The 27,576-nt window shown below is 39.3% G+C and overlaps 2 protein-coding genes across 9 annotated transcripts in view; both read left to right on the plus strand.

Annotated features, from left to right (window-relative positions):
• The first annotated feature begins 637 nt into the window (after nucleotides 1-637).
• Nucleotides 638-13,071, plus strand: msrb3 (methionine sulfoxide reductase B3). Of its 7 annotated transcripts, XM_067490137.1 has the most exons (8): nucleotides 681-809; nucleotides 980-1,457; nucleotides 2,231-2,345; nucleotides 7,780-7,888; nucleotides 9,667-9,744; nucleotides 9,888-9,931; nucleotides 10,161-10,258; nucleotides 10,503-13,071. In XM_067490137.1, exons 3-8 carry the CDS (start codon nucleotides 2,249-2,251, stop codon nucleotides 10,671-10,673), a joined length of 597 nt encoding a protein of 198 aa, XP_067346238.1. In that variant the 5' UTR covers nucleotides 681-809; nucleotides 980-1,457; nucleotides 2,231-2,248; the 3' UTR covers nucleotides 10,674-13,071. The 7 variants fall into 7 exon arrangements, with proteins under 7 accessions (XP_067346236.1, XP_067346237.1, XP_067346241.1 ...); XM_067490140.1 differs by lacking the exon at nucleotides 980-1,457 and having other exon boundaries at nucleotides 680-809; nucleotides 9,888-9,916; XM_067490141.1 differs by lacking the exons at nucleotides 980-1,457; nucleotides 2,231-2,345 and adding an exon at nucleotides 4,605-4,758 and having other exon boundaries at nucleotides 680-809.
• Nucleotides 13,072-26,836: 13,765 nt separating this feature from the next.
• The window catches only part of hmga2 (high mobility group AT-hook 2), a 30,606-nt gene continuing 29,866 nt past the window's right edge, over nucleotides 26,837-27,576 (plus strand). For both annotated transcript variants that reach the window (XM_067490770.1, XM_067490771.1), the window contains exon 1: nucleotides 26,837-27,324. In XM_067490770.1, coding sequence (XP_067346871.1) covers nucleotides 27,217-27,324 — 108 coding nt within the window. In that variant the 5' untranslated portion in view covers nucleotides 26,837-27,216. The remainder of the gene's footprint in view (nucleotides 27,325-27,576) is intronic.

Here is a 27,576-nt window from a genome sequence, read left to right on the forward strand (position 1 = left end):
GTGCTTTACCGATGACTTACAACAAGTGTTCAAAAAAAGTAAAATATTGTATAAAATTGTGGTTATGGGATAACAAAAATTAAAAAAAAAATCCAAATAGATAACATATATGAGTGAACCGAACATTTTAAACTCTGAAATAATACAATGAATAAAACATACGTAGAATAAATATAAAACCAACTATATATATATATATATATGTATATAGTTGATATATAGTATATACTGTATATAGTAAAGGCAGTCGTCCACAGACCACAGGGTGAGTGGTTCGATCCCCGGCCCTGGATATATGTCGAAGTGTCCCTGGGCAAGACACTGAACCCCTAACAGCCCATTCCCCCTCCCCAGCCGTGCAGTGCCGGTCCAAGCCCGCTAGAAATTGGGGAGGGTTGCGTCAGGAAGGGCATCCAGTGTAAAAACTGGACCAAATCAACATGCGGACAATGATCCGCTGTGGCGACCCTGAACTCACGGGATAAGCAGAAAGGACAATAATAAAAAAAAAACTGTATATATTATATATATAGATATATACCGTATATATTTCTCTCGCTCTCTTTACATATAATACAGTCCACAGGGCGGCAGTAGTGCGCTGTTTGCTGACATCTAGTAAACGTTAGACGAAGAAGAACAAACATTCCTGGCCATAATTGGAGATATGCGCCTCACACACAGCATTCAGCCTGTTGGTGTGTGTGTTCAGGTCCATCTCATGTACCGTCCGTACACCGGCAGGTTTCCGTTCACCTCGCCACACTCTCCTCTTAACGCCGTCGTGTTCCTGCTTCTGCTTTTCTCCGGTACGTCAAGCGTCGTTTCTTTATTTCACGAACTACTTTTGTTTACTGTGATTCGTAGCTTTGAAAATGAGCAGAATTTGCCAGAACGTGTTTGTAGTGACTTTGTGCTTTTTGAGTGCTTTTTGGTTCTACGGTGTTTTACGATGTACTGCAACTTTGCTAATTCACAGCCTGCTGTCATCAGCTGAACTGTCCGGTGGTAGAACGGTTCCTGGTCAAAACTCCCACTGTGTCAATATGGCGCTGCCAGGGCCGTTTCTGGACCTTTCTGCGCCCTAAACATTCACCGGTGCCCCCGGTGGGGTCACTATAACATGACAGATACTTTCCTACACATTGCATTGTTTCAATTTTCGATTTTAAGAATTCAAAAAAAATATCTGTCCTTTAGCATCTTAACATACGGGAAGTAGTTAAATTAAGTGGTATAATTATTTCTAAAAATGCGAAATCTTGTGGATGAGATTCGACAACTGTTCCAGTTGTGATCCAGTTTTAGTAATGACTTCAAACGAATATTAACGGACTTACTGACGAGAGGAAGATGCTGCAAACATCCTAATTCATTAGAGGTGAATTCATCTGTAAACGCCACCTGTGAGTCTCACCCATCTAACCAATCAGAGACTTTCAAGTTAATTCTGCTTGGTAAGTTTGAAAATGACTAATTGCTGAAGGGCTGTAGAAAATGTGGCTGAACATAACAGAGGGTAGAAGAGCAGAGTAGAGTGGATTGATTTCTTATATTTCATAACCAAGACCAGGAGCACAGTGGAGTGATTTAGCAGCTGATGTAAGGACACAGTATTATCAGTATCCTGATTATGATGCCGTGGATCATGTCATAGCCTAATGTTTGAACTCTTCACCTCCTACTCGTACGGGATTTTTTTTACACAGCGTTTCAGGAATAAGCCAGGTTATGCAGAGTCATCCCCCACCCCAGTCGAGTGTCCTTCCTCAGTCTCAGTTTGGTTTTTTTTTTTTTTTTTTTTTCTTGGTAACAGATTTTTAAAAATAGATCAGCAGCAATTACAAAGCATTTCCTCCTCCTTTTGTTGGCAGCCCTCTGGCTGGTGGCACCTTAAGCGACCTCCAACGGTAATTTATATATAAAAACACAGCGTTGTGGTAGTTTGAGAGAAAAGATTCTTCATCCAATTAAAAGCATAATGTCTGTGTTAACCGTGCATCTGATAGACGAGTGAATAAAGTACTAATCAGATTGTCCACAGGGACTGAAACAGTCTCTCAGTTGTATAAATAGCTTGGTTTGTTTGATCTTTATTCATCACAGCCAAAGAAACGATCTAAAAATCGGATCTGTGGATATTTTTGTTCACCGAATAACTGAAATAACAGGACAGACCAGAATAACCCAACTGCTTTTTTCTCTTTCTCTCTCTCTCTCCCTCCCTCAGTTTGACTCAGTGTGTCTCATGGCTGCCCTCCTTAGACGAGGGCTCTTTGTGGCCCGGCGTCATGCTCTTGGCAGCAGCTCAGTCTGCCGCCCTGCACTGCCTGCTGCTCTTCTAGGTAGAGTAACCTGTTGGCTTTAGTATGCTATGTGAACCCTCCTTCTAATTAGATCCACCACGTGCAGTAAACCCACCGTATAGCCATGCAAACCATGTCTTATTGTCTGTCGTAACAATTGCTAACAAATTCCAAACGGCCTCGGAACACAATGACTTGCACATCAGCTGTTTGTTAGGAGGCTTCATGGGATATGTTTCCACTGTAGAATAATCATCCAGTACAAGCTAAAGCCTAATCGCTGGGGACAATGACGAGCACACTGCTGTTGTACTCTGGAGCAGTGGAATGTGTTTGACAAAACCCTGATGAGTTCACTTCACTATCTGGCAGCCTAATGGGGAAGTGTGTGTTTGCTGGAGAAAGGATGTCAAGACTGAGTCTCTGGTCCAGATTATGATGTTGATAATTGAGAAAAAGTAATTCTTTTTTTTTTTTAATTTATCCTGAGCTGTTGTCATTAAACCCAAATTTGCATTTACAGTTTGCTGCACCAGGACTAAAATATGAAGTCATACAAATTGCTCACCTTTTCATTCTAAACTAATAATGTTTGTGTTTTACACTTGATTAAATAGTTTATTTGGGATGTGATATGCATTCACAGTACAGTTCCTATTGTGCATAACAAAATGCATAACTTTGACTATATATATATATATATATATATATATATATATATATATATATATATATATATATATATATATATATATATATATATATATATATATATATATATATATATATATATATATATATATATATATATATATATATATATATATATATATATATATAAAAATACGGTTTGAATCATAAGTAGATCATTTCTTCATATTCAACATTTTTCTACCACTGTGGTACAGGTTCATCTTGGTCTCATCATTACATAAAAGAAATGTTCAGAACTACTGTGTTTCATTTCAGTACTTTTTTTGCAATTTCCAACCCAGTTATCTTATTGTTAGTGCTGATGAGGAGTTTACATCTTGTGGTTTGGTCTCTATTTCTGCTAATTATTAAGTTTTCTTCAAACAGTGGATTGTGATACCTTCACCGCTGCTCTGCAGGTTGCTGGTGACGTCTCTGAGTGTCGTTTTTGTTATGTCTTTACAGCTGTCACAATACTTCTGTCATAAGCTGTTCTTTTCCCTTTTGGTGACCTGTCCTGTTGTATGTTGTTCAGTGTACCAGTTGGTTCTTTTTCTTTTTCGAAAACATTGTAGATTGCTAAAAGGTCTACGACCAAGGTTTGTGCGATGCCTCTAACTGTTTTAACTCTATTTTCAGATTCTAAATTGCTTGTTTTTCCCCAACAAATATGTCTCTTGTTTTGTTTGTGTTAATTTATCTTTCTTTTTATAAAAACAGCTTTAGTCATTTTTAACAGTTAAGCTCACTGGACACCTCTGGGTCAGATACAAATCGAAGTTCGCTGGGTGACCTACAGTATTTCTTCATAAATACATTGTTTGGTTGATATTTTTACCTTGGACGTTTCCTACAGTATGCTTCCAAACTAGACCCAAGCTACTTCAGCTATACTCCAACTGATTTCACCAATTTTCAACATGCTTTCTGTGGCTTTACTTTACGGTGTAAATGTACATTATTGATTTTAAACTTTCCTTTGGCTTCACTATATTAAAAAATGTCTCTAATTCTAGCTGAAAAACTCCTCCAGATGACATCACCTGGAGGAATTTTGTATCATTAGGAGTTTTGAAATGAATGATGTGATCTAGAGGCTTTTTTCAGCTAGCAGAGAGATATTTTGATATAGGGAAGTCAGAGGTGTGGTCTATGAGTTTAATGGCATTTATGTACTCAAACTGTAACTACGCAAAGGAACCAAAAAAAGCAATTTCAAAATCAGTGAAGGCTTTCTGTAGTTTAGTATTATTAGTATTAGGAAGAAAATATCTTATAAAAAATAATTAAATCTTCCTGTATCACAGATCTGGGATTATATAACAGCATTCTATTTTAATTTAAGGAAGTATCTGCACGCCAAATCTTAATCCACTGGATACTTTCATTGTAATGAATTATAAAATATCACCTAAGGTATTAATGTGTTTTATTTTTCTAGGTTTGCTTTCTAGTCTTGTTTCTCAAAACAAAATCTCATGGGTCTCCAACACATCCTGATCCTGACAACCCACACTTTCATTCCACATCTAATCCCTAATGTACAGAATCTTAACCTGTGTTGTCACATGTTGTTTCTCCCTCTCTCTGCTCCCCTTCATTCAGCCCAGTCCTTGGTGTATCCTTGCTGCTGAGGAGTGTTTGGTTCTAGTGGTTTGGTGGATCAACTCTCTTCCAGCAGCCATGTCGGGCTTCAATCTGCTGCATCTAATAACCAAGAGTCAGCCTGTGGCTCTAAGGGCCTGCAGTCTTCCCTCAGGTCCACTGACTGGGTGCTGTGTGCCTGCTGTGCTCTGCCTCTCTAGCCTTAACATCTGGCTGGTGTGTCAGCATGTCTTTACTGTCCCAGAGTGTGTGTTCACACTGTTGTTAGCTGCTTTCACTTTTTCTTGCATTTGGTTTGGAACAGCCATCAGTATATTTTTTTACTTTGGATATTGCTTAAACAGGGCTGGCTATTGGACCCTAAAGTAAAAATTAAGTCAAATTCAATGCTAAGTTAAGTGGACAAGTGGACATAGTGTTAATAAATTAAACACATTTTAAAGAGCAGTTATTTACAGCGTCTATAAAAAGAATTAACCCTAATTAGAAGTTTTTATCGTTCTTTTCCAACTTTGAATCATGGTCAATTTAATTGGACACTACATCAAGAGAAATAGAATCGGTTTTTAAGTCACATTTAGACGTCCCTGGATTGCAGTGAATGTGATTTTATGTTTATTTTTTTTATGATCATAACTACAGCTGTATCTGGACAATCCAGATACTGGTGAATGTGGTTGCTGTAGCATTTTTTTTTATTATTACTGAAAGAACTTTCCATGTCACATTAAAGTCGATAAATCCCACGCCATGTTAAAGTCAAACGGCAACCCAGAAAACAAAGGTGTATTGCATTTTCGAGTCCAGCAGAGAGCATCATAGACCTGGCTAATATCAAATGCAAAGCACTTTCCCAGTTATTATTTATTATTATTATTATTATTTTTTTTTATGAAGCAACGCAGGATTGCTAAAATATGGCCCAGTCAATGGTCTAGTCTCTACTTTGAGAAGGAATCCTGATGATTAGTTTTCAGTGTGGCATGTAAAATTAGGGGCTTTCATAAATCACTGACACAATCACAATACTTTTGTGTTTTACATACTTGGATACTTGATCTTATGACGCAGGATTTCATAGAATTCTGTATTAATTTCTCTGCAGTATGGAAAATCACTTATCGTGTCTGCATATTTTAAAACTACATTCTCCATCAAAATCTCTATTATAGCTGCATTCAAAACGGTCATCAAAAAAATGTTAGTAAAATGTCGCAAAATCAGGTGCATGTTCTTAACTTATCCTCAACCAACAAAATGTATTATTATTATTATTCTGCTAATTTTGCACAGTGTTTTATACTTTGATATAAATTAGCAAGATTGAACAAGTATAAGATCCAGTTGTATTGAAGCAGTTCGGTTGTCTTCTTTGCTATGTTTTGATGAAATCAATTTTTTTATTACCACATCTCTAACATTAGTCTAGTAAGGCAAACCCAAGATATCATCTGTGGTCTTATTGTGGCTAACACATTTGCCTGTGGTTCCCTAGACACATTAATTTGCAATAATGTTTGTTTTTTTTTCTGCTGTCCAAATACAGCTTTATTGTAGTATCTATATTGAAATTACACACTGGCACCATCACAAGGTTTAAATCAGATGTATCTAAATAACTAAAATGCCAAGTTTAGATCCCTAAACTCTACAAACATAGAACATTCTCAAAGGTTTTTTACATTATTACACATTCTTCTACACTTGGCTGAAATGTGAATCACATCACCCATGCACTTTTTTTAAGATGGCTAAAACCATTAATGCATCTTTTCCTTTTTTCCCACCCTCTTCAGAATAACAGTTTTCCTCCCCTCCATTCACTTGTGCATGTGGATTTCCAGCTTTTCCAAAACGGAGAAATACATAAATTTTACATCAAGCCAGAAAGGGGGTTAAAAAAGTTAATGTCCTCTTCACTTTCCAAACACAGCATGGTGTTTAAAGGACAGGCCGCAAACAGGCCCCTCTGCCAACAAGCTGACATGTAATTTAAAATATTAATCCATTAAAAAAAAAAGTAATTGTTTTGCTAATATTTTTTTTCTTTTAATTTCATATAGTCAGGTGCTGTGCTGGTAGCTGGCCAAGGGGGCTACTGCCCCCCAACCTAGGTCAAATCTAGCGCCACCCACGCACAGGACAGAATTATTGGTTAGGCATTTTTGCAAGCGACCCAAATGTCAGCACCTCTATGAAAATAGTTCAGAACCATAACTGTATTGATTGTCCTAACTTTTTTTGGTTTTGGTTAAACGCTTGTAAACCTCAACAGTACAGCTCTACTTCACTTTCTTGTCTATGCATGTATAGTGGCAGGAGTCTTTGACTTTTTATTGTGGACAGACAACAATGAGCTGAAGCACCTGTTGTGGACGTGTTTTACGTTACAGCCGGCTTGATGTAGACGAACCAGCATTAGTTTTACTAGTGGTGCAGAAATCGGCTGGGTTTGTAGCTCCACTCACATGCTCCTGTTAAATGGCTGAATTGTGAACTGCTAACAACAGTCAAAGGATTCACTGCTTGGCTTCCTAGCAGCTTGCACTGAGTGGTTTTGTTGAATAATTGTACACCTAATGTTTAAGGGTTTATTTTATATCATTTATCATTTTAAGTTATAGCTCCGTTATGTGCTTGGATGAAAACCCAATTTGCATTTTTTTTTAGTCAGTAATCCTTGCACAACAAATGTCTGCATGACAAAGCAGTGATGATTTCTCCAATAGAGTAGAAAAAAAATCTCAGAGCAAAGAGCTTAGAAATCAATAATGGAGTTTTGGGAATGTTTTAATATCTACTTATCATAAAGTGTATCTTTAAACAACCTACCACTATTCAGTTTGTCCCTGATGCTCATATGCACATGGCCATACTACATGTTAATTTGGGACACCATTCATTAAAATGATCAGTTATTGAATGTGTAACCAAATAGCATAACAGTTTAATTGTAAACATGCTAGTGTCACCATCTTAATTTTAATGAAAGCACTGTCGAGTTTTAACCATTAAACTACTTTAGGTTTTCTTTTATGGATTATTTTGTGTCTCAGCATCATGTCAAGACAAGATGTTCCTGTGGACATGAGGGATAGTGTAACGGTGACATGCAGCTTTTTTTTTTCTTCTTGGAAGACCTGCAAATTTATTTTATCTTGTCCTTACCCCTCAGGAGCATGTAGGACTAAAAAGACATGGCCCGTGAAATTCTCTGAGGAGGAGTTGAGAAAACGCCTCACACCCATGCAGTACCACATCACACAGCAGAGAGGAACTGAGAGGTAGGACGAACCAGTGGCTACATCCCAAATCCCTTAACTGCCTCTCCCTCACTTGAATTTTGAAAAATATGCAGTTTGTCATCAGAATTGGATGAAATTTAAACTATTAGCTAAGCAACTTTGTTGGCAGATGTCAAGTCCTTTCCTATGAAGAGATTCAGTAGTCAGTCCCACCAGGATTTCACCGACATTTTTGTTATTGTTGTGGCCCGCGATGGCTAATTTCGGGACAGCTTTGTTGCAATGTTTTTATGCTTTACATTGCAAGGTCACACAAAACTCACAGGACATTGAATATATAATTAAATAAAGTTATTGTGGTCCCATCATTGCAAATTCATTGAGGGACTTGCCTTATATAGTATAACACAGTGAGTAAGTGTCCTCAGTCCTCACCCCTCAAAACACAAATACGAGCTTTTCAGTGGGTTTGAAAATGCCGGACTAGAAAAAGGGTTACACTTTACCCTTATATTAGAGTTGATTTATGTAAACTTGAGTAATGTTTAAGGATTTCCAAGTATACTTCATTTAATAAGTACACTAATGTCAAGTAGTATACATCTAAGTACTATTGCAGTAAGTCTTGGGACTATATTGGTCTTAAAAGCTTGTATCCCATTATTTAGTATACTGTTATTTACTGCTCTTTTAACACCTCTTACTGTATAAATATTTCATATGCTGCCGTATCCTTATCGTAGCCATGACAACGGCCGTAGCACCCACAACACTGAAGCAGATTGAAAATTGTAAAACTTGGTTCACACAGTAACTACAAGTGCAACAGAGCACATTACAATGGGTCCGAGCCACGACTGGCTGGCTTTGCAGGCTGTAGCATTTAAATTATAGTTTGTGCTAATCTATCCCCCACACTATTACACCACCAGCAGCAGCTGCCGGATCCATTGATACAAGACAAGATGGATCCTGTCTTTAATGTTGTTTATGGCAGCAGCAGAAATCGAGATTCATCAAAACAGGCTTCTCTGATCTTCTGTTTGTTTTCACTGTAGCCTCAGTTTCCTGTTTTGAGCTGACAGGAGGGGCACTGAGTGCTGTCTTCTGTGGCTGTAGTATCTGCTTCAAGGTTCAACATCTTGTGTGTTCAAAGATGTAGTAACGAGTGGTTATTTGAGTTGCTGTTGTCTTTCTGTCAGCTCAAAGCAGTCTGGCCATTCTCCTCTCACATCAGCGAGACACTTTTTGCCCAGAGAATATTCCCACTTACTTGATATTTTCTTTTTAGGCTACTTTCTATAAACCCTTCAGATGGTTGTGCATGAAAATCCCTGTAGCTCAGCATTTTGCTGAAACAATCAGCCCAGCCTGTCTGGGACCAATGATAACACCACACTCAAAGTCCCATTAATCGACTTTCTTCCCAGTTTTGATGTTTGGCATGAACGTCAGCAGATTGTCTGGACCATGTGTGTATACCTAAGTACATGAAGTTCCTGCCATGTGATTGGCTGATTAGATATTTGCTTTAACAAGCAATTAAAGGGGTGAAACTAATAAAGTGGCTGTTGAATGTAGTTCTCATGGATTCAAAGCCTTTTAAGCACCTAAAACATTTGCTTGTGTGTTTTAAAAGAGACTTCCACGTGGAAGAACTTGATAATCTTTGGGCCTGATCCCCAACCTGACATGGAAGCCTTTATGTATTTTAGTATGACCTGGAATTTCATTTCTTGAAAAGAGTGGAAGCCCCGATGTTTGCACCCCAACAGCTTCCCACTTGTCCATCTTAACAACACATGCTTTTTCCACAGTGCATTCACTGGTGAGTTCACGCATCACAATGAAGAGGGGACCTACACCTGTGTTGTCTGTGGGGCCCAGCTGTTCAGGTAGAAAGCTGTTTATTCTTTGTGTTGACGAGCTGACAAAATAGTTGCTTACAGACTAGAGCTGTAACATCCAGTTAGATGTAAACCTAAAGATGGTGCAAATTGTGGTTACATAACTTTATGGTTTCTGCTTTCTTTTATAGCTCTAATTCTAAATTTGACTCAGGATCAGGTGAGTTAAACAAAGGTAATACTTACAGGTCTTTATTTTAATTTTACCCTGAGAAGGTATCATTGTAGCATCTATTCCAGTCTGTCCTTGTAGTGTTGTATTGATGTGTCTAATCACGGTGTATATGTTTCACATTTCTAAACTGCTTTAAATGTTTAAATGCTATTATTATTATTATTATATTACTGTCCCAATTACTTCTGGGTGCTAATGTGTTCCTAACATGATAGCATTGTGTGTTTAGGTTGGCCGTCCTTCTTTGAACTTTTAAAGGAGGAGTCTGTTACTTTGTCAGATGACTTCTCCTATGGGATGCACAGAGTTGAGACCACTTGCAGCCAGGTACATTATCAACACTAGACTACAGCTTAACAGCATCTGTTGTTCACTGTGTTATGACCGTGATCGTGAGAGTAAAATTGAATGCTGATGAATGTTTCATAGACAAATGGAACTAAGAGTTGCACACCACAATTGGGGTCCAAAAATTTTGGAAATGTAAAACTTTTCAAACCCTTTATTAAAAAGCCACAATTAAGCAATTTAGCAATCACAGTAATAATTGTAATAATTAATCTCTCCTCAGTGTGGAGGTCATCTCGGACACCTGTTTGATGATGGACCAAGACCCACAGGAAAACGCTACTGCATCAACTCAGCCTCACTGGGCTTCCAGCCCAAAGACGCAGCCTCCGAGTCCACGACCGGGGATGAAGCTGCCAGCAGCTCAGTAAGCAATGAGAAGACAGATCTGTAAAAGGCAGACTGGGGACCCAAGGCAACCTGAAGACAGTGCCCGTGTAACGCGAGTCCCGCACTTAATATACAGTCAGCTCCATACGTTTTTGAACTGTGACACTATTTATCTAATTTTAGAAATCAAATAATCAAAACACTTTACATGTGCTTTCAGCTTTGTTGTGTGGGTTCTGTCAAAAATAATGTATGAAGTGTCAAGGAATTGGAAAGGACTATTCTAATCATAAATTGAGTCAGTCATTATAAATTGAGTCAATATTACAAAGTCATTTGTAATATTTTGCTGCAAATCATTTGTAGCCAGAGGCTGAAATCAGAGGTCACTGAAGACATGATGAAATCCTGGGATTCTTCCTTGTGATGCATTGTCAGGCCTTTGCAGTCGGTTTCCTTCCGATGTTTTTGGGATGGTTTGCTTTAAGGAAGTTAAATGCAGCACCAAGTCTAGTGACTGACTTTGTCAGTCGATTGCTTTAGTAGGATGCTTCAGACTATTATTTCTTTGCACTACAAGACACTGTCTGATGAGTTTTAAAGCGTGTAGCTGAGTCTGAGCATATAAAACACTCCTTACACTCCTGAGATATTGTCCTGGTGCTTTTGGTAACAGTTATTTGTTTTTTGTTGTTTTAAAAATTATTTAAGATGTAAATAAAAGGACACGAGCATCAGTCTGCTTAAGAGCTCTACATTCAAAAGGTATGCAGCTAAAAGACCAGTAGCCAAGCATCAGTGAGATAAACAAACGCTGCATTTATTAAATTGGAGGCTTACTAATTATGTATGATGGTAAAGAAATCTATAATACAGACAGAATGGCTTAAAACAATCAGGAAGAAAATCTTTGATAATCTACTAGAAATCATCCAAATCACTTGTTCTACAAAAAACCCTGCAGTTTGTGTTTACTATGCTGGTTAATTGTACAGTTTATCAGCTGTTCTGCACTAATTAGAATATGAAATCCATAAAATATGTCAATCAGGGGTCATTAGCTTACATGATGATAGAAAAGAGAAATAAGGGTGGGGACCACAGTTAGACACTTCAAAGACATGATTAAGCCAAAATGATAAAAATGTGACCATGTTCAATTACTTATGGAGTTGACTGTTCTTCAAATATGATTTCTGAGTTTTGATTCACAGTGTAAAGCATAAAGCAGGAGATTATGTGTATTGTGAAAGGAAGAAAGGTGATCAGGCCTCAGACCAGATCACCTGTAAAGTACTGTAAAATCTGTCAAAGTGCATGTTTCCAAAACAGCCATTTTGTAGCCACGTTAAAAGCAGCAAGACACACAAGTGAATATTCAGTAAATTAAGGAATCAAATTTTAAATACTATCATTATTGGTCATAAAAACGGTATCTTTGGAGATTTGTGGAGAACGGTGGTGTAGCAACAGGAAATACCGTGTTTTTACTTTTTGCCTCCGTAATGTTGCAGTGGCTTCAATCTGCAAACTGTCTTTAGCAGATTGAATCAATAAAATCCTGACTTAACAGTGGGAAAAAGAAATTCAAGAAGTGTGTGTACAAAGACCAGGGTTTTCTCTTAAGGCCCTTTAAAGCCCTGTGTGCTGAATTAAAATGAATGCAGTGCAGTGTTGTTACTAAAGTTTCTGTTAATACACAAATGTTAATGTGTGTGCTTTTCAAATTCTTACCTAATATATCTTATTAGAGTCTATTTTTGAAGTGATGTTTGATACCTAGAGTTGATTTAATGATGTCTCCTATGCAAGTGTTACTCTCAGTGACACAAACTGTGACGTTTAGGTCACTGCTTCCAAAAACTGCTAGTCATTGTTCACAGCTTGCATTAAAACAGTTAACGAATAAATAAAATCTTTATTTTAATTGAAAACGGTAAAAAGGTATATGCAACAAAATTATCTGAACTCAAGGTTTTTGCTTTCTAGTTTCTCTGGAGCTTTCAGCCCACAGGTCTCATTAAGGAATGAAATTGAGCTGGAAATGAGTAAACAGTCTAAACTTCTCTTGTCTACTTTCTTTGTATACACGTTTCACTCTGTGTCCATCTAACAGTGTCTTCTAGGCAGAAGCAGTTTTGCATTTATTCCCAGACGTGCTTTTCTTGAAGACCTGTAGCTCTTTGGTGCAGAGTCTCTTGACTGCCCTCTGGTGTTTATACTTTCAACCACCCCCATCTTGAATTAGGGATATTAAGTAAATGTTCAATGGTAGAAATGATTTGAATGCACTTAATGTTAAAAGAATACAGAAATTTGAAGATGATGTTTTAAATGTAAAGTGTAACTATATAGTGTATTGATCACATGGCAGGTGAATACAGTAAAAGCAAAGCATAAATGGATATAAAATGTATATATTGCTGTTGTTGTTTTTCCAAAAAATTAAATTTCCACACGTATGAAGAGATTACACATTATTCACATTAAACTCTCAAACAGTATATAAAATTATTAGTTTATTAATCCACTCTTTCATATTTTAACACCTTTAATTTTTGCCTTTTACCTGTTTTTCTTTTATGTCTGGCTCATTTTTGTTATATTCCTCTTTATTCATATTGAGATATTTGCAATCTAATTATAAATGTAAGGGAAACCATTTAAACATTTGCCATTTAACCAAATTTCAAATGTAGTCCTCCCCAAAGGATTAGAACAGCAAGGCTAAGGTTTTTGTTTTTTGCGACACCCTGAAGACATTTCTGGTTTAAGATCCAACGGCAAATTTGAGATAATGGTTCAAAAGTTCAGCTTTTATCTGATAGTTTTTACACGTTATTCAACTAGAGGCCTGGGAGCTTGAGGGTCAGGGATGGACAGGTGTCAATCATCATGCTGGTGTCAGTGATGATCATAGTAGGGATTGTTACTAGTGCTGCATTCACATCTTCTAGTAGACTTTCAGAAGTTGCTTCATTTAGTCTTGGTAATCAGCCACTGAGGTTTCAGGTGTTCATCTTAATAATGATTTTCAATCTCTGGTCAGCTGCCTCTGCATTTCAAGACCTGGTGATGGTGATGATGGCTCCCTCCGTCCCATCAGCTGGCTCCATCTTGCTGTAGCATTTATGTTGTACCTTGTTGAACTCTAGTGTAACACTGAGCTACTAGTTGTTTGGCTGCATCCTAGATGGTTGATCTACAATTATCCATAGATTCTACATTCTCTGTGTAAACTGTAACCTCTCTCACTGGGTTTACTTGCGTAGTAGCACTCCCTTTTTGTCAGCTTTTGTCCGTTAATGTTTTGTGTGTGTGTGTGTATGGACAGATAATAATAAGGTAATGCTTTAGGAAGCTAATCAAACATTTTCCTTTAGGTTTATTCTGTGTTTTTCTTCGATTTCCCCACTTTCTTGAAGCCCCATCTGGCCAATTTCTGGCCCAAAGTGCAAATCACACATAGTCTTGTTTAATGGAAATTTCAAGTCAGGGCTGGATACATTTAACTCATAATCATATACATTATTTATCATTATTGTTGTTATTATTATTATTAAAACAATAATAATAATATTATCAATAAGAGGATTAATCTTTGAAGTATTAGTTATACTGGCTGTAAAACGGAAACAATTACTCTAAAGAGTAGTGTGGTAGAAAAGGTGATAATAGCCTGTTCACAACCCTTTGTCTTAAAAATGATGTTATATAAAACTAAATTGCTATGAATATAATTTAAATAAAGCTAGTTGTGAATATGTTGACACAAAATGTTATTAGACAACACATTTTTCTATTTTAGTTCATGCAGTACCACTTAACCTGATGACAGTGTTTATAAGTGTAATAACAAGGCTATTTTTTTTATTGAGTTTTTTTGATCTATTGTTAATAGAGTGTTATTTCTACTAGACAATAATTTGTTCAGCTTTTAAACAAACCCACTTTCTTTCAACTTCTTACAGTTATACAGTGGTACACACTAAACTTGGGCTAAATCACATTACTCACTGAGAGGAAAGTGTTTTTTTTATGAATATTCTCATAACACAATGTTTAGTTCAACTATATATTATGTCAAAGCCTTTAAACAATTGCTCAACCACTTTGTAAGGCGTGTTTGCTCTTGTTAAATAAAGTCCGACCGACTGGATGGAGCAAAGCAAAGAATCTCTGTTGTGGAATGCAGCCTAAAGTGATTGCTGATAGACCACAAGGTTAAATGTGGCCCCCAACTACGTACAGATAAGTGCAGCCCCCCAACAATCTGTATTTGTTGGCCTGCATCCTGTTAACGGGTTCCCATTCATGCATGTAATGTCAATGTTTGTCCAGCACATGTTATCTAATTCCTGGAGGAGATAAGTGCTTGGTCAAGTAGCACATCTACATGCATTATGAACCCTGTTTCCAGAGAGTTGTACACACTGTAAAATAATATTTTTTTAAAAACTCAATGATCAGCATATAATTATAGTTTTGATTTTTGATGCACGACACTCATTTGTAAGCATTTGGGGATTGTGGAGACTAACTGTTTTAAAAGCAAATTTTAAAAGCAATTTTTTTCCCCCCCATTCGTGTTGGATATAAGTTTTCAGCTCCTCCTCTTTATATTTGCTCTGTGTTTTTATTGGGTGACACATCTGGCAGCTGAGTTTAGCACCTGGACTCTTTTATCACTGAGCCATGTTTAAACAAAACCCTCCCTGAAGATGTGTGGATGGCAGCATATCTTGCTCCAGAAACCTAATAAGTGCTATTATTAATATAATAAAAATAGAATTGTTCAGGAGTGAATAATGATTGATGAAGTAAGACACGCTTGATTTGTTGGTACCACGTCAATTTAGATTTTAATGGTTTCCAAGGTTTGACATCTGGGAACTTCTATTTATGCAAACAAATATAAGGTTTTACTGTACAGTATAACTGTTTAGGGGGCCTGGTGGCTCAATGGGTAGAGCTTCGGGTTGGGATGCAGAAGGCCCCAGGATAGAATCCCACCTCTACAGGTGTGGCCTTACCCAGCCACCAAGGGCTACCTTGGCGCCGGTCACGAGGCCGGATAATGCGACGGTTGCAGCAGGAAGAGCAAACAAATCTCATGCCAAATCAACGTGCGGAACACGTTTCGCTGTGGCGTCGTTGATGGGACAAAGCCAAAAGCCATTGATCTACTGTACAATATAACTCTTAGTCATCCAATCAAGGGAAATTAAGAGTAAAAGTTGCTCTTCATATTCTCCTTTTCTGAGCATCTTCGGTGTGAGTTTTGCCTAAGCAGACAGTAAATGTGTCTGATTGTCCTCACCTACATTTTGAGATTATTATTGGATTATTGACTAGAGACTTTCAGACCTTTAACATCCTTCTCTAAATACTGAAGGACAACAGAGTTTGGAAGTGTGGACATGGCTGCCATGCAAGAATGTCACATCGGTTCACTCCGACTGTGGGAAAAGTTGGTGTTGAAGCCTCAGCAATGAGAGAGTTTATGTTCGGGATAAAGGAATATTTACAAGTGGGGAGTGTTTAGACTGCTGAGATGTAGTGTAAAGTTGGCTGGAATGGGTGGTGGTTGAGTAGATGATGGTGAGGGGCAGCTGGAGCATATCAAGTGCTAATATTTACTACGTGTCGCCTCCTGGGGTCTTTCAAACACGAAGACGTGAATGATCTATTTCCGGATGAGTTCGGTAGGCATTTTGTGTTAGAGCATCATGTCTGATGTTACCATGTCAGAGTGGTGGCTCCATGACTCTGTGGCCCTGAGGAAACCCACAGGCAAACAAAGGAGCCCTGCTGAGCCCCGTCAGCAGGGCGATTGTCTTTAATGACTCTGACTGATTGCTCACCCCCCTCGAGCTGGTTAATCAGTACTGAGACCTAAACCCCGATTAGACAGGACTAGTGTAATAGGTAAATAGGACGTTATCTCCCAACCTGTTTTGGGAATTTTCAAAGGTATTGGAACAGTGAGGCCAATTTCTTCATTTTAGCGGACTGAAAACATTTGGGTTTGACATCATCGTTTCAGCTTTTAATTTTCAGACTCAGAAGTCTACAGGAACATTTTGTCTGAAAATTTAAAGAAAGACGCAACCAAACTGAGAAATCCTTTTTCATGCAGCGAGATAATGACCCAAAACTCACTGCCAAAACAAAAAAAGGAGTTCGTCAGGGTCTCACGTAAGTCTTATTCACTTTAATCTATTTCGAGCCTATTTGTTCCAATACCTTTGCTCACATGAAAAATGGGTGGGTTTAGACAAACGGGGCTCTCTTCTAAGTTGTGTATCAAATTCAGATGTAAATACCTTGGAAATAAAAGCTGAAATGCTGATCTCTTGTCTCATATTCATCTTTTTGTGTCAAACCCTGACTGTTCCCATGCATTTGGAGGGGGCTGTAAATAAAGGATTGATTGATTGATTGATTGATTGAAATGGAAATTCTAGCAGACGCTGATTATTTCTCACTCGTCATTAGCTACAATTAATACATATGTGTACCAATATTACCACACATATTAATACATCCACAGAACTCCTGCTTCTTCTGTTTTTGTTACTACTGTGTGTAACCACACCTTCCTCTGCCTCCTTCCTACGACTGCTAACAAAAAAAAGAAAGAAAACACTGATAACAGACCCGACAGAATTCTGGCTTGACTATGTCAGTGTGGACTGGTGAGTGTTGCTGCTGTTTGGGTAGTGACCTTTCTGCCCCCAAAGTGGTCTGTTCTCACATTCCTTGCATTCCCCAACAGCCATCCTCAATCCCTTTAACTTTGACCTAAACTAACAAATCTAGTCTTAAACAAACTTTTGACATTTTAAAGAAATTGTTTTTAAAGAAACAGATGAAACTATAATAACACGGATTTAGACTTAATTGTTACATGTTACATGTAACAACTTTCCAGTAGCAATAACTGAAGAAATGACTAAAGCCTGCAGACCAGTTAATATTGTGGAGGAATAAGATCTGATGTGACCTGGTGGATCAATAGGTAGAGCATCGGGTTATGATGCAGAAGGTTGCAGGACTGAATCCCACCCTACATTTCCATTTCCATTTCCATTAAGTTATCATTTTTTTAAAAATATAGATTTAAGTGCATATGAAGATGCGGAAGAGTTCTGTTTTCAGCAGTTCTTTGAATATTGGGAGAGAGTCTGCTGAGCGTGCAGACTGCGGTAGCTCGTTCCACCATTGTGGGATCATTGCGCTAAAAGGTTTTGCTTGGTGTCTTCTGTGCGGTGCTGGGACCACCAGACGTCGTTCGTTGGCAGATCGCAGCGGACGGGAAGGATTGTAGACTTGAATGAGTGACTTGAGGTAAGCGGGAGCTGTCGAGTTAACCACCCTGTAAGCAAGAGTTTTGAACCTGATGCGAGCAGCTACAGGAAGCCAGTGTTAGAGATCTAAAAAGTGGTGTAACATGGGTCCTTTTTGGCTGTAGATCCAATGTTGATGCTGATGTTGTGTTGTGTTGAAGGTCTGGCTGGGAAAACAAGGACTTCGGTCTTGGAGAGGTTGAGTTGAAGATGTCTCTCTCTCATCCAGGCTGAGATGTCTGAGAGACAGGCAGAAATGCGCGATGAAACAGTGGACTCGTCCGGTGGAAAGGACAGGAAGAGCTGTGTGTCATCAGCGTAGCAGTGATAGGAAAGACCATGTGAGTGAATGATGGAGCCCAGGGATGCAGTATAGACACAAAAAAGATGAGGACCAAGAACTGAGCCCTGCGGCACACCAGTAGAGAGGCTATGAGAGTGAGAAAGATGCCCCCTCCAGGATACCTTGAAGGTTCGTCCCGTTAGGTAAGAACGAAGCCAGTCTAGAGCTGATCCAGAGATGGCTAAGTCAGAGAGTGACCTACCAGGTTTGACCACACCCAGCCACCCTAGTGCTGGTCCTGAGCCTGGATAAAATGGGAGGGTTGCGGCAGGAAGAGCATCCGGCATAAACTCACGCCAAATTTAACATGCGGAACACACACGCATTGAGTGTATTAACACTTAATAACACAAAAATGACCCCTCACAGTAAATTCTTACAATTTCATCTTTTTATCTATTGATGGCCTATCGATGAAAGTATATTAAATAAGTTAAACATTTTTTAAGTTAACATAGCTAATGAGCAGACCTTCAGTCACACCCTTTCTTTTCAGTGCAGGTTTACCAAGAACACATTAAGTCTAAAGACTTAACTGTTTTCTAAAACTTTTCCCATGGGATCCATGTAAGCAGTATGTTCAGTGGCAGAAGGAAAATAGGAGAAAATCCATCACTTTGCCTGCGAAAATAAACGTGTTAATTCTTCCAGGAGGGTCTTGTTTCTGTACGTGGAGGTGTATTTTTCTCTGTCAGGTGACCAGAGCAGGCTAGAACCAATTTTGGGGGTGGTCAGGAATGTGTAGCCATGTGTAGACGACCTCCATGTGCTGCTCAGTGACTGACTGAGGCTTAACTTAAGAATAGAGCAGACGTCTCTGAAGCCTAAACAAAGTGTCTGTGTGACCCCCAAGAACGTTGGTTTATGATAAACTGTGCGAGCTGGTGTGGGACACACACACACACAGAGAACCTTTATGTGATGGGAACATCTCTGCCACTCTGCCAAGACCTTCTAGGAAAAACTCACAAGTCTGTGGTTTATTGCATGCTGGGTTAACCTGGACCCTGTCAAAATAAAAGCATTTCCCACTCTCTATACCTCAGTTCATTCACCGGCTGTATCCATCCATTATCTGACACTGCTTGTTGTCGCGGGGTGGGGGGGCTTGGAGCCTATCCCAGCTGTCATTGGGTGAGAGGCGGCGTACGCCCTGGACAGATCTCCAGTCTACCGCAGGGCCACAGAGAGACATACACAGACAGACAACCATTCACACCCACAGGCAATTTTAGATTCACCGATTAACCTAAAATGTTTGCCTTTGGAGAACATACACACTCCACACAGAAAGGCCACGGACGGCAGCGGCGGCTGCGCTAACTACTCCACCACCGCGCTGCTGTGTTACAGGAAATAACTGGAATTACTGTTGCTACATGATTCAGAGTTGTTTCCCAACAATTACAAGAGAACAGAGAAGATTTTCTTGCCAGTCGAGGTGATTGTGAAAGAAAAACAAAACCTGTTGAGAATCCTACTTACACTACTTGACCACCTTGGCCAGTTCCATTTTCCCAGTTTCCCCCTGACTTGTTTGCCCTCACACCAGAGCTTTTTACAAGAGCAAGACGTTTTGGATCATGGAACCGTAAAGGTTTGGTCCCATTTGACTCAGAAGAGCGGATTTGCCTGTTATCATATCATTTCTGCACATAGTTATGGTTCCGTACGCTTTGTGATCATCAATCAATAGTATTAATGTTTGATTTTGTGAACATTTCTGTTTAATTACAGGTGCAAATAGCTTTATTACAGGTCTTTATAAAATTAGGATTTTACAAACATCTTCAACATTTGTGTTCCTTTCTGTCTAGTTTCACATCCATGTACTGATATGACGTCTGTGTGTTTGTCCAGCAGCAGTTGCTGTCTGTCTGTCCCAAAGAAAGAGCAAGATGTCCACTCTGCTTTAGTTATTATGTCCAAAGAAGAACAACCTATCAAAAGGCAGGGTAGAGCATCTGGGGTGGTTTAGACCAAGAGGCCTTTCTGGATGTTGAGTTTTACCAAATCAAATCAGGGAGTCAAGTAATTGCAGCTGTTCTTCTGAGATTGTGACATATGAAAAGAAAAAATTAAGAGTTTTTCAACAGAGAATCTGGTCACTATGGTTGGATCCATATTCAACGTGATATAATATTAGGCTAACATGTCTGTTTGCTCTTTTATTGTATACATCTTCACTGTTCTTTGTGTCTACAGAATGATTGCTTAGATTATTGAGAAGGTTTTTACTTTGAAAAATATCATGACTACAGTCCCTTTAAAATACCATCTGTAAACAATAGAGTGATACTTCTCTTATTACACACTTTTAACCTGGCTTGTGTACTTGAGTGTATATGATTGGCTGAAGTGTATTGCTCGATGATGTCTCACTGGTTCCAGACGCCAGCAGGATGTAGGGACAGGGTCTTTAGATAAATCTAAGTCAAGGAGAAAACATCAAAGTGAAGTCCTATCAGAAAATTGTTTACATTTCATAAAATGCAAATTTCTTTAAGTTTCATTCTCAAGCTCCTAAAATGATGAATGTGTTATGGTGCCTCACACTCTTGAATTTTTGTTCCTAAGAGTGTGGGGGTGGGCTGTTCCTAGTGGGCGGTGGCAGTGGTCCAAGGGTGGACAACCAGCATGAGGGTTATGGATGCCACTGAGGTGAGTGACGAATGAAGGGTAGCCTGTCATGTCTGTTTCCACACTAGAACTACTGTAGCACAAATCGATGAATAATTCATTGCTTACCACGACTGACAGCTGTTCGAAAACCCATTGCATTGTTGCTTGGACTCTCCACGGCCGAATGCACCTACAATGGTTGTGAGGGCACCAGAACTGAACCATGGAGCACGAAGGTCTAGTCTGATGTGTCTCACTTTCTTTTGCATTTTTTGGGAGAAGAAATTGCAAAATTTCCTGGGGAAGAAATTGCATTAGGATGTACTATGGGAACCTGAAGGACGGAGACACCTTGCAGCTTAACGCCAGACAAAACCACTGGATTCCATGCATTGATGGATCAGAGCTGTTTTGGAGGCATTAGGGGGGTCTCTAGACCTCAACTTGTGGCTTGTACTTATACTAATGTATATACAGAGGATTATAAGAAATTAAACATAATAGCAACAAAAAGAAAAAACTAGCAAATGTACTGTATTGAAGTATAAAACAAACATCTTTGTGTGTAGAGGAAGTTTGTGGCGTTCTCAGAACCTGGAGACCAGCAGATGGAGCCTTCACCCTGCCAGAAATGATGCTTCTAAATAGAGCAGCTTATTAGAGATGACTGGCTAATACCACAAACAAAAGAAGAAAACCAGGAACAAGTCCAGTGCCAATTTAACAGGATGTGTTTCTAACTGATAAAACGAGAGCTGTTTGCACATGTGAACACCAGGTCATGAATCTAACAGCAAAAGTGTTTTAGAAAGATCTCTGGTTTTGATTTGAACCGTGTCGGAAGCACCTTTGAAACCTGACAGGAGTTCTGCAAATTTTTTTCTTTTAGCAGTGATCTCTTTAGGGTGCTACCAAACAGCCCTTGGGAAGATGAGACCTCTGTGCTGCAATGTGACCTCTGACCTCAGTGGGTGTGGTGGCTGGATTCCGCTACAAATTCACTGGAGCTCCACTGCATGCATGCCTTTATTAGATTTTTTTTTTTGCGGGGGGGGGGGATTGTGCTATGAACTTCCTCTCTCTTTCCTAAAAGGAAGTAACCCACCACTTTGTGACCGAAAACACTGCTGGGTGGAGAAGAATCTCTGCTGTCCGGATCAAAACAATGACATAGTGCTGATGTGAGGGGTAGCTGGTGCTACTAGCAACAACATTACCTCAGACTATTTTTTAACTAATAATAATATTTAGTTCTATGTGAGATGTCTCTACTATTACTCATGCTATTACTTCCAGCTTCCGGTTGCCAATTCCTCCTCATCGTCTTTGCTCTAATCTCATCCAGCAATATGTTTTCTGATTCTACCCACCGATCCTGTTAACTTTTATTTTCTTAAGGTAGCTAACATAGTCTGTTCTCCTATCCTCCTACTCTTGACTAAGCCTCACTAAATCTCTTTGTTCCATCTTCCAGTTTTCCTCTAAGCACCTTTTCTTGGCCTCCTTTCTCAGTTATGTAGCATGTCATCCATTCTTCTATTGCAACCTATGAATGTCTTTAGTCCGTACAGACTATTTGTTTGGATCTTATGGTTTCACGCTCTCTTGGTGGCGAGTTCCTTCGCATTACTGCATGTCACATCTTATTAGTATATTCTTTTTATTAGTGTGGCCACACACTTACCTGTTCTTTTAATCAATTTCATCAATTTCCATATGTTCTTGTTGATCCTGGAAACCCATGCAAGCACAAGGAAAACATGCAGATGCCACACAGAAAAGCCACAGCACACTAGTGGATTTGAACCACTTTCTTCCTGTGAGGCAGCAGTACTACCCACTCCACCACAAAGAACCATTTTATAGGACATTTGAACATCTGGCTTTCATTCAAGGGCCATTTTGTATTATAGACTGTAACAGTTGTAATTTGTGGGTTTTAGTAGTGTCTGCAAAGAACGAATTGGCACTTTTACTCATGTGGAACAGCATCAGTGGTTTATTAAGAGCCTTTCTCCTCCATCCCCCTGCAAACTTGAAAGAAGTTAAAAGCTATTTCTATTCTCCTGGTACATTTTCTACAGAACAAGTCCATAAGCTCCTTGATTGTCAGCTATTAGTCAGTTCTTATGGCCTTTATTACTTTTTTTCCCCCCAAATGAGCAACAAACACACCACATTGAACCCGGGATGCAAAATATATTCAAACCCAGAGATCTTTAAATCTTCTCGTTATTTAAGAACAGCTAAATAAATGAAAGAAAGAAATTATTAAGATCGTGGGGGTAAAAAGAAGGTGCAATCTGCATGTGGCACATTGTTCCCCTCATTGGTCTGAAGGATCCTCAAACCTAACTAATGCATTTTCAATCCCTTTCCAAAACTATGCATTTATTAAGACCTAAAGAACATTGCAAAAGTGCTCTGGAATATGAATTAGTGCAGAAGTGTTATGGATCTACAAGGAGTGTGCTGGTAGCCATGGGCACATTGAGCTGCACGATTGATGAGTAATTTCATATCAAACATGCTGAATGATTAGATATGATCTGTTTTCATGAAACAGAAGTTTCTTTTATTCAGGGTTATTAAAAGTCCCCATTGCATCTAAACATACTTTGCAAACCAAATGTATCGTGAAAATAATGTGACTTTGATGGATATTTATATTAACCATGCATTACATTTGAAGATGTGATTATTGGATTTAAAAATAAATTAATCAAAACGAATCAAAAATGATCATACTTACGATCACGTAAAGTGAAAACGTCAATTTAGGTCATTCTAAAAATGTGATAATGTGATTTTTTTCTTTACTTTTCTATAGTTCTAGTTTTGGCTTTATAATTTATAGAAAAAAAACATTTCATAAATATAAGCTTTTATATGTTTAGCTTGATGACTGTTCTTCGTGAGATAGTCACCTGGAGTGTTTCTGTTCTATTAACAGAAGGGCCTTGTTAAAAGATAGTTGATGGAGTTTAGTAATTCAGATTATGGCGAGAACATTTATTATTCAACAGGACAGTGACCCAAAACAGTTGATTGCGAGGAAAAATGATGGGGTGTTACATCAGAAAACCCGGCTTCCACGGTCACCAATCTATATCCACTTGAGATGGTTTGGACTGAGTTGTCCAACAAGTGCTCAGCACATGTCTGCATATCAAGTCAGATAGAATCTTCATTTCAGAACAGTTGGAAAAACATTCCTAGTGTCTGCCTCACGGAGCTGGAGAGGATGTGTTTAGTGGCTGCTTTAAAACCAGTTTCCTTTGTTTATACTCTTGTTTGTACTGTAAAATTTCAGAAATTAATAAATAACCTTGCATGACATGTTCCAAACTTCTGATTGATACTGTATAGATGTCATTATTTATACAGGCTAATTTTTCAGTTTCCGTGGCAACCCGATCCTATAACTGAAAATCTCAGGAGACATCAAATCTTTTCCCAATCAAGAAACAACCAGGTCTGCAATGTTGTCATGAGCTGTGACAGGTTTGCGAATAGATTTAATTTCTGCATCTGTATAAACAGTTAATGCTTCAAAAATGCAAACAGACAAAAAATTACAACTTTTACAATGGAAGAAAGAGAAATCCTTTCAGCTTATGAGGAAGGATAGTAGAAGGATAATATTATAAGGAAAATAGTCCCATCTGTTTTAAAAATATATAAAAAAAAATATAACATGAGTTTATCTGAATAATTTTCGTCACTGATTCTCTGGGACAACGATTGTTCCATGGAAAAGTTAACACTAACCAACGGGATCAGACTGGCTGGCCACTCCCGACTTACTCAATCGATGCACCGAAGGGACAGACATTGACGCCTTCCTGATAAAGAAACCAAGTGTCTCTACTAAAGACAAACTGAGGGTATAGAAATCTATAAATACCTGGAGCTATGACGTAGTGAAAACGGTGCGGTGTTATTGAAAGTACCACCGTTTCATGTCCAACAATTTCAGGTCATTTCTCTTGTTAATTCTTTAAGTGCATTAGTTAACTTCATTAGCTATTTCCGTGTGTACATAACCATTGAGGACATAGCTAACGTTTATTTTATTTTTTTATTTCAGTGGCAGCTAGGATGTGAAAAAACGTGAAATTAGGGCCATTACTCTTACGCTTCTCATGTCCCTAAAAACTATGTTACGTTTTTGGTATGTGATGTAGTTTAAAATGATCCATTTTTGCCTCCAGTTAAAGACCATGACTTAATTATGATGTAGTCACTAAAAGCGTCTCCTGGCACTAACTATTAAAACTGTCTATTTTTTTTTTTTTTTAAATCTAATGTAACTATTTGCTCTACAAAGGCTTTTCAGCTAAACAAGGTGAAAGGTCACAGGCTTGAGCAATATAAGCAAAGTGTTGTGTGTCTCCCTGCTGTTAAAAAAAAAAATCACTCTACCACAATGACACACACAGGTTACACATGCACACATTAATCCTTCCATTTCAGTGCAATAACACACTTCTTTCCCAGTTTCATTGTGCTTTGACTGGATCATACAGAGCTGCACGCCCAGCAGAGATGTGTGCATGAAACCACCCTTAGGTAATGGATCTGTGCAGCCATTGATTGTATTGGTTTGATGCTGACGCCACTCTGTCTGAAGGGGAGGGTTTTGCACAGAAACCCCTTCTTTGGGGGTCTAAGGGCCAGTTTTCTTTTATGAATGAAGTGAATACCAGCTATGAACAAGCTCAAACTAAGTTAAGTCTTTCTCTGGAACACAGTGATGCAGATATGAAAAACACAAGTTTTGCATAATGTGCATCTTGCTGTTGGTCCTGTTGAATTTCATGAGCATGAAGCCATTTTTTTTTTTTTTGGCCAGTGTTGTGCAGTGAAAGCGTGAAGAGCAGGCTACAGGATCGTGGGAAAGGTCTTTCACGTAAGGCACTCAATTCTTTGTGTCTGTTGTTCTTGTGTAATTGATCTCACTCAACGGCCATGATGGAGCACTTCAAAGCCCCACAGTTTTTACGGCTTCACCATTACATCCAGGGGAAATGTTCTACATGTCCTGGGCATTGTTTTATACACACTTCCCAGTATTCGGTCTGACATTTTTTTTTTATTTTTTTTTTTAGCTGATTTGCAATCCAAGATGAAATCTAGCTGGAGAAAAGGTCTATGTAATGTAAGGTGAGGAGCGAAGGAAAAGCCATTTGTAGGTACTTAGAAACCCATTTTGTGAAGGTTAAAGAAATATTAACTAAAAGGAATTTGAAGCTGGGAGCAGAACAATTTACATGTGATTTTTGATTTTACATGTGCACAAAATAAAATTGTAATTATTAAACGAGATTTGAATGTTCTTCAAGTATTTTGTATTAACTAGTTTCTATAGGTAAAAAAAAAAACTTATTTCTGTGGCAGGTCAATTTCCCATTGGGATTAACAGAGGGTTTTTTGTTTTTTTTTTTCAATCTTGAAACTTGAAGTAAACGAATTCTTAACTGTCCACCTACACACAGGTTCAGTAGGTGGAAGCTGTGCAGCTCAAAGTGCTGACACGGTTGATGCGGTCCTGTCTGTCCACCATGTCTCACAGGGGTGAACTCTGAATGGCTGCACTGCGGCACCGGATTCCACGGAAACGTGTGAAAATGTGAATTTAATTCATAAATGCGGCCTGGCCGCGGCTGGCCTGCTGCCAGCATTCCGTCTCCTCTCTGCTTTCCCTGGCTCGCATCCAGCCCCCCCCCCCACCCCACATCACCTCCTCCCCCTCCCCCGCTTTGTGTTAACCACCCACGGCAGAGGTGATTTCTTTCTTTTTCTTCTTCCTCTTCTCTTATTCTTCTTTCTTTTAATCCCATCTTTATTGAGAGTAGCTGGGGTTTTTTTTTTTTTTTTTTTTTTTTTTTTGGGTGGGGGGGGGGGGGGGGGGGGGGGGGGGTGCGGATGCGGTTATTATGCCCACACTTCTCCTGTCACGCCTCTCCCGCTGCTGCATGATCCTGCCCCGGTGCCGCGGTGTCTTCTAACCGAGTTAGAGTCGGAGTCGCTCGGCGCCTCGGACTCCGATGTCCCCGCTATTCTGTCTTCTTTCGCTCACTGAGCCAAACTTTCCATCTGCTCCGAAAACCTCCAGTCCTCCTGCCTGGGGACGACTTTCCAGCGGACACCGAGAGTGAAAAAGGCGCCTGTTGAACCGATCTTCCTCGCCTGCTCCCCTCTCTGTCCTCTCTCTCCGTCCCTCTTTCAAAGTCCTTCTATCCAGCGGGGGGGCGGGGGGGTGGAAGTGAGGAGCTGCCGCAGCGGGAACCATGAGTGGGCGCGGGGAAGAGGCCGCGGAGAGCTCAAGCAGCCAGGAGCCAGCGGGGGCCGCGGAGCCCCAGAAGCGGAGGCCGGGGCGACCGAGGAAGCCCCAGAAAGTAAGTCCGAGTTTGTGGCTCACTGCTGCTCAGTGAAGGCAGGCAGGCGGGCAGGCAGGTAGACGTCCTGTCCCCGGTACTGAGACGGAAATCTACACTGTGACACCGGCGCGCTCGATTTTTATCGATTGATTTGTAGAAAGTTATTGGGGTCAGAGAAATGTGTTATCGACTTATTTGCGCTTAAACGGGCTGTGGGATCGAGCGCGGTGTCCTGTAATCCGCTGTTCCCCAGCTGTTTGGATCCACTTT

The sequence above is a fragment of the Channa argus genome, chromosome 21 (assembly GCF_033026475.1).
Source record: "Channa argus isolate prfri chromosome 21, Channa argus male v1.0, whole genome shotgun sequence".
NCBI classification, from domain to species: domain Eukaryota; kingdom Metazoa; phylum Chordata; class Actinopteri; order Anabantiformes; family Channidae; genus Channa; species Channa argus.

Excerpts from the sequence above, each read along its gene's own strand:
- msrb3 (XM_067490135.1), top strand. The coding sequence starts at position 668 with ATGCGCCTCACACACAGCATTCAGCCTGTTGGTGTGTGTGTTCAGGTC. Across the intron at positions 7,889-9,666 it reads CAGCAGAGAGGAACTGAGAG|TGCATTCACTGGTGAGTTCA; the intron begins GTAGGACGAACC and ends CTTTTTCCACAG. Across the intron at positions 9,745-9,887 it reads TGTGGGGCCCAGCTGTTCAG|CTCTAATTCTAAATTTGACT; the intron begins GTAGAAAGCTGT and ends TTTCTTTTATAG.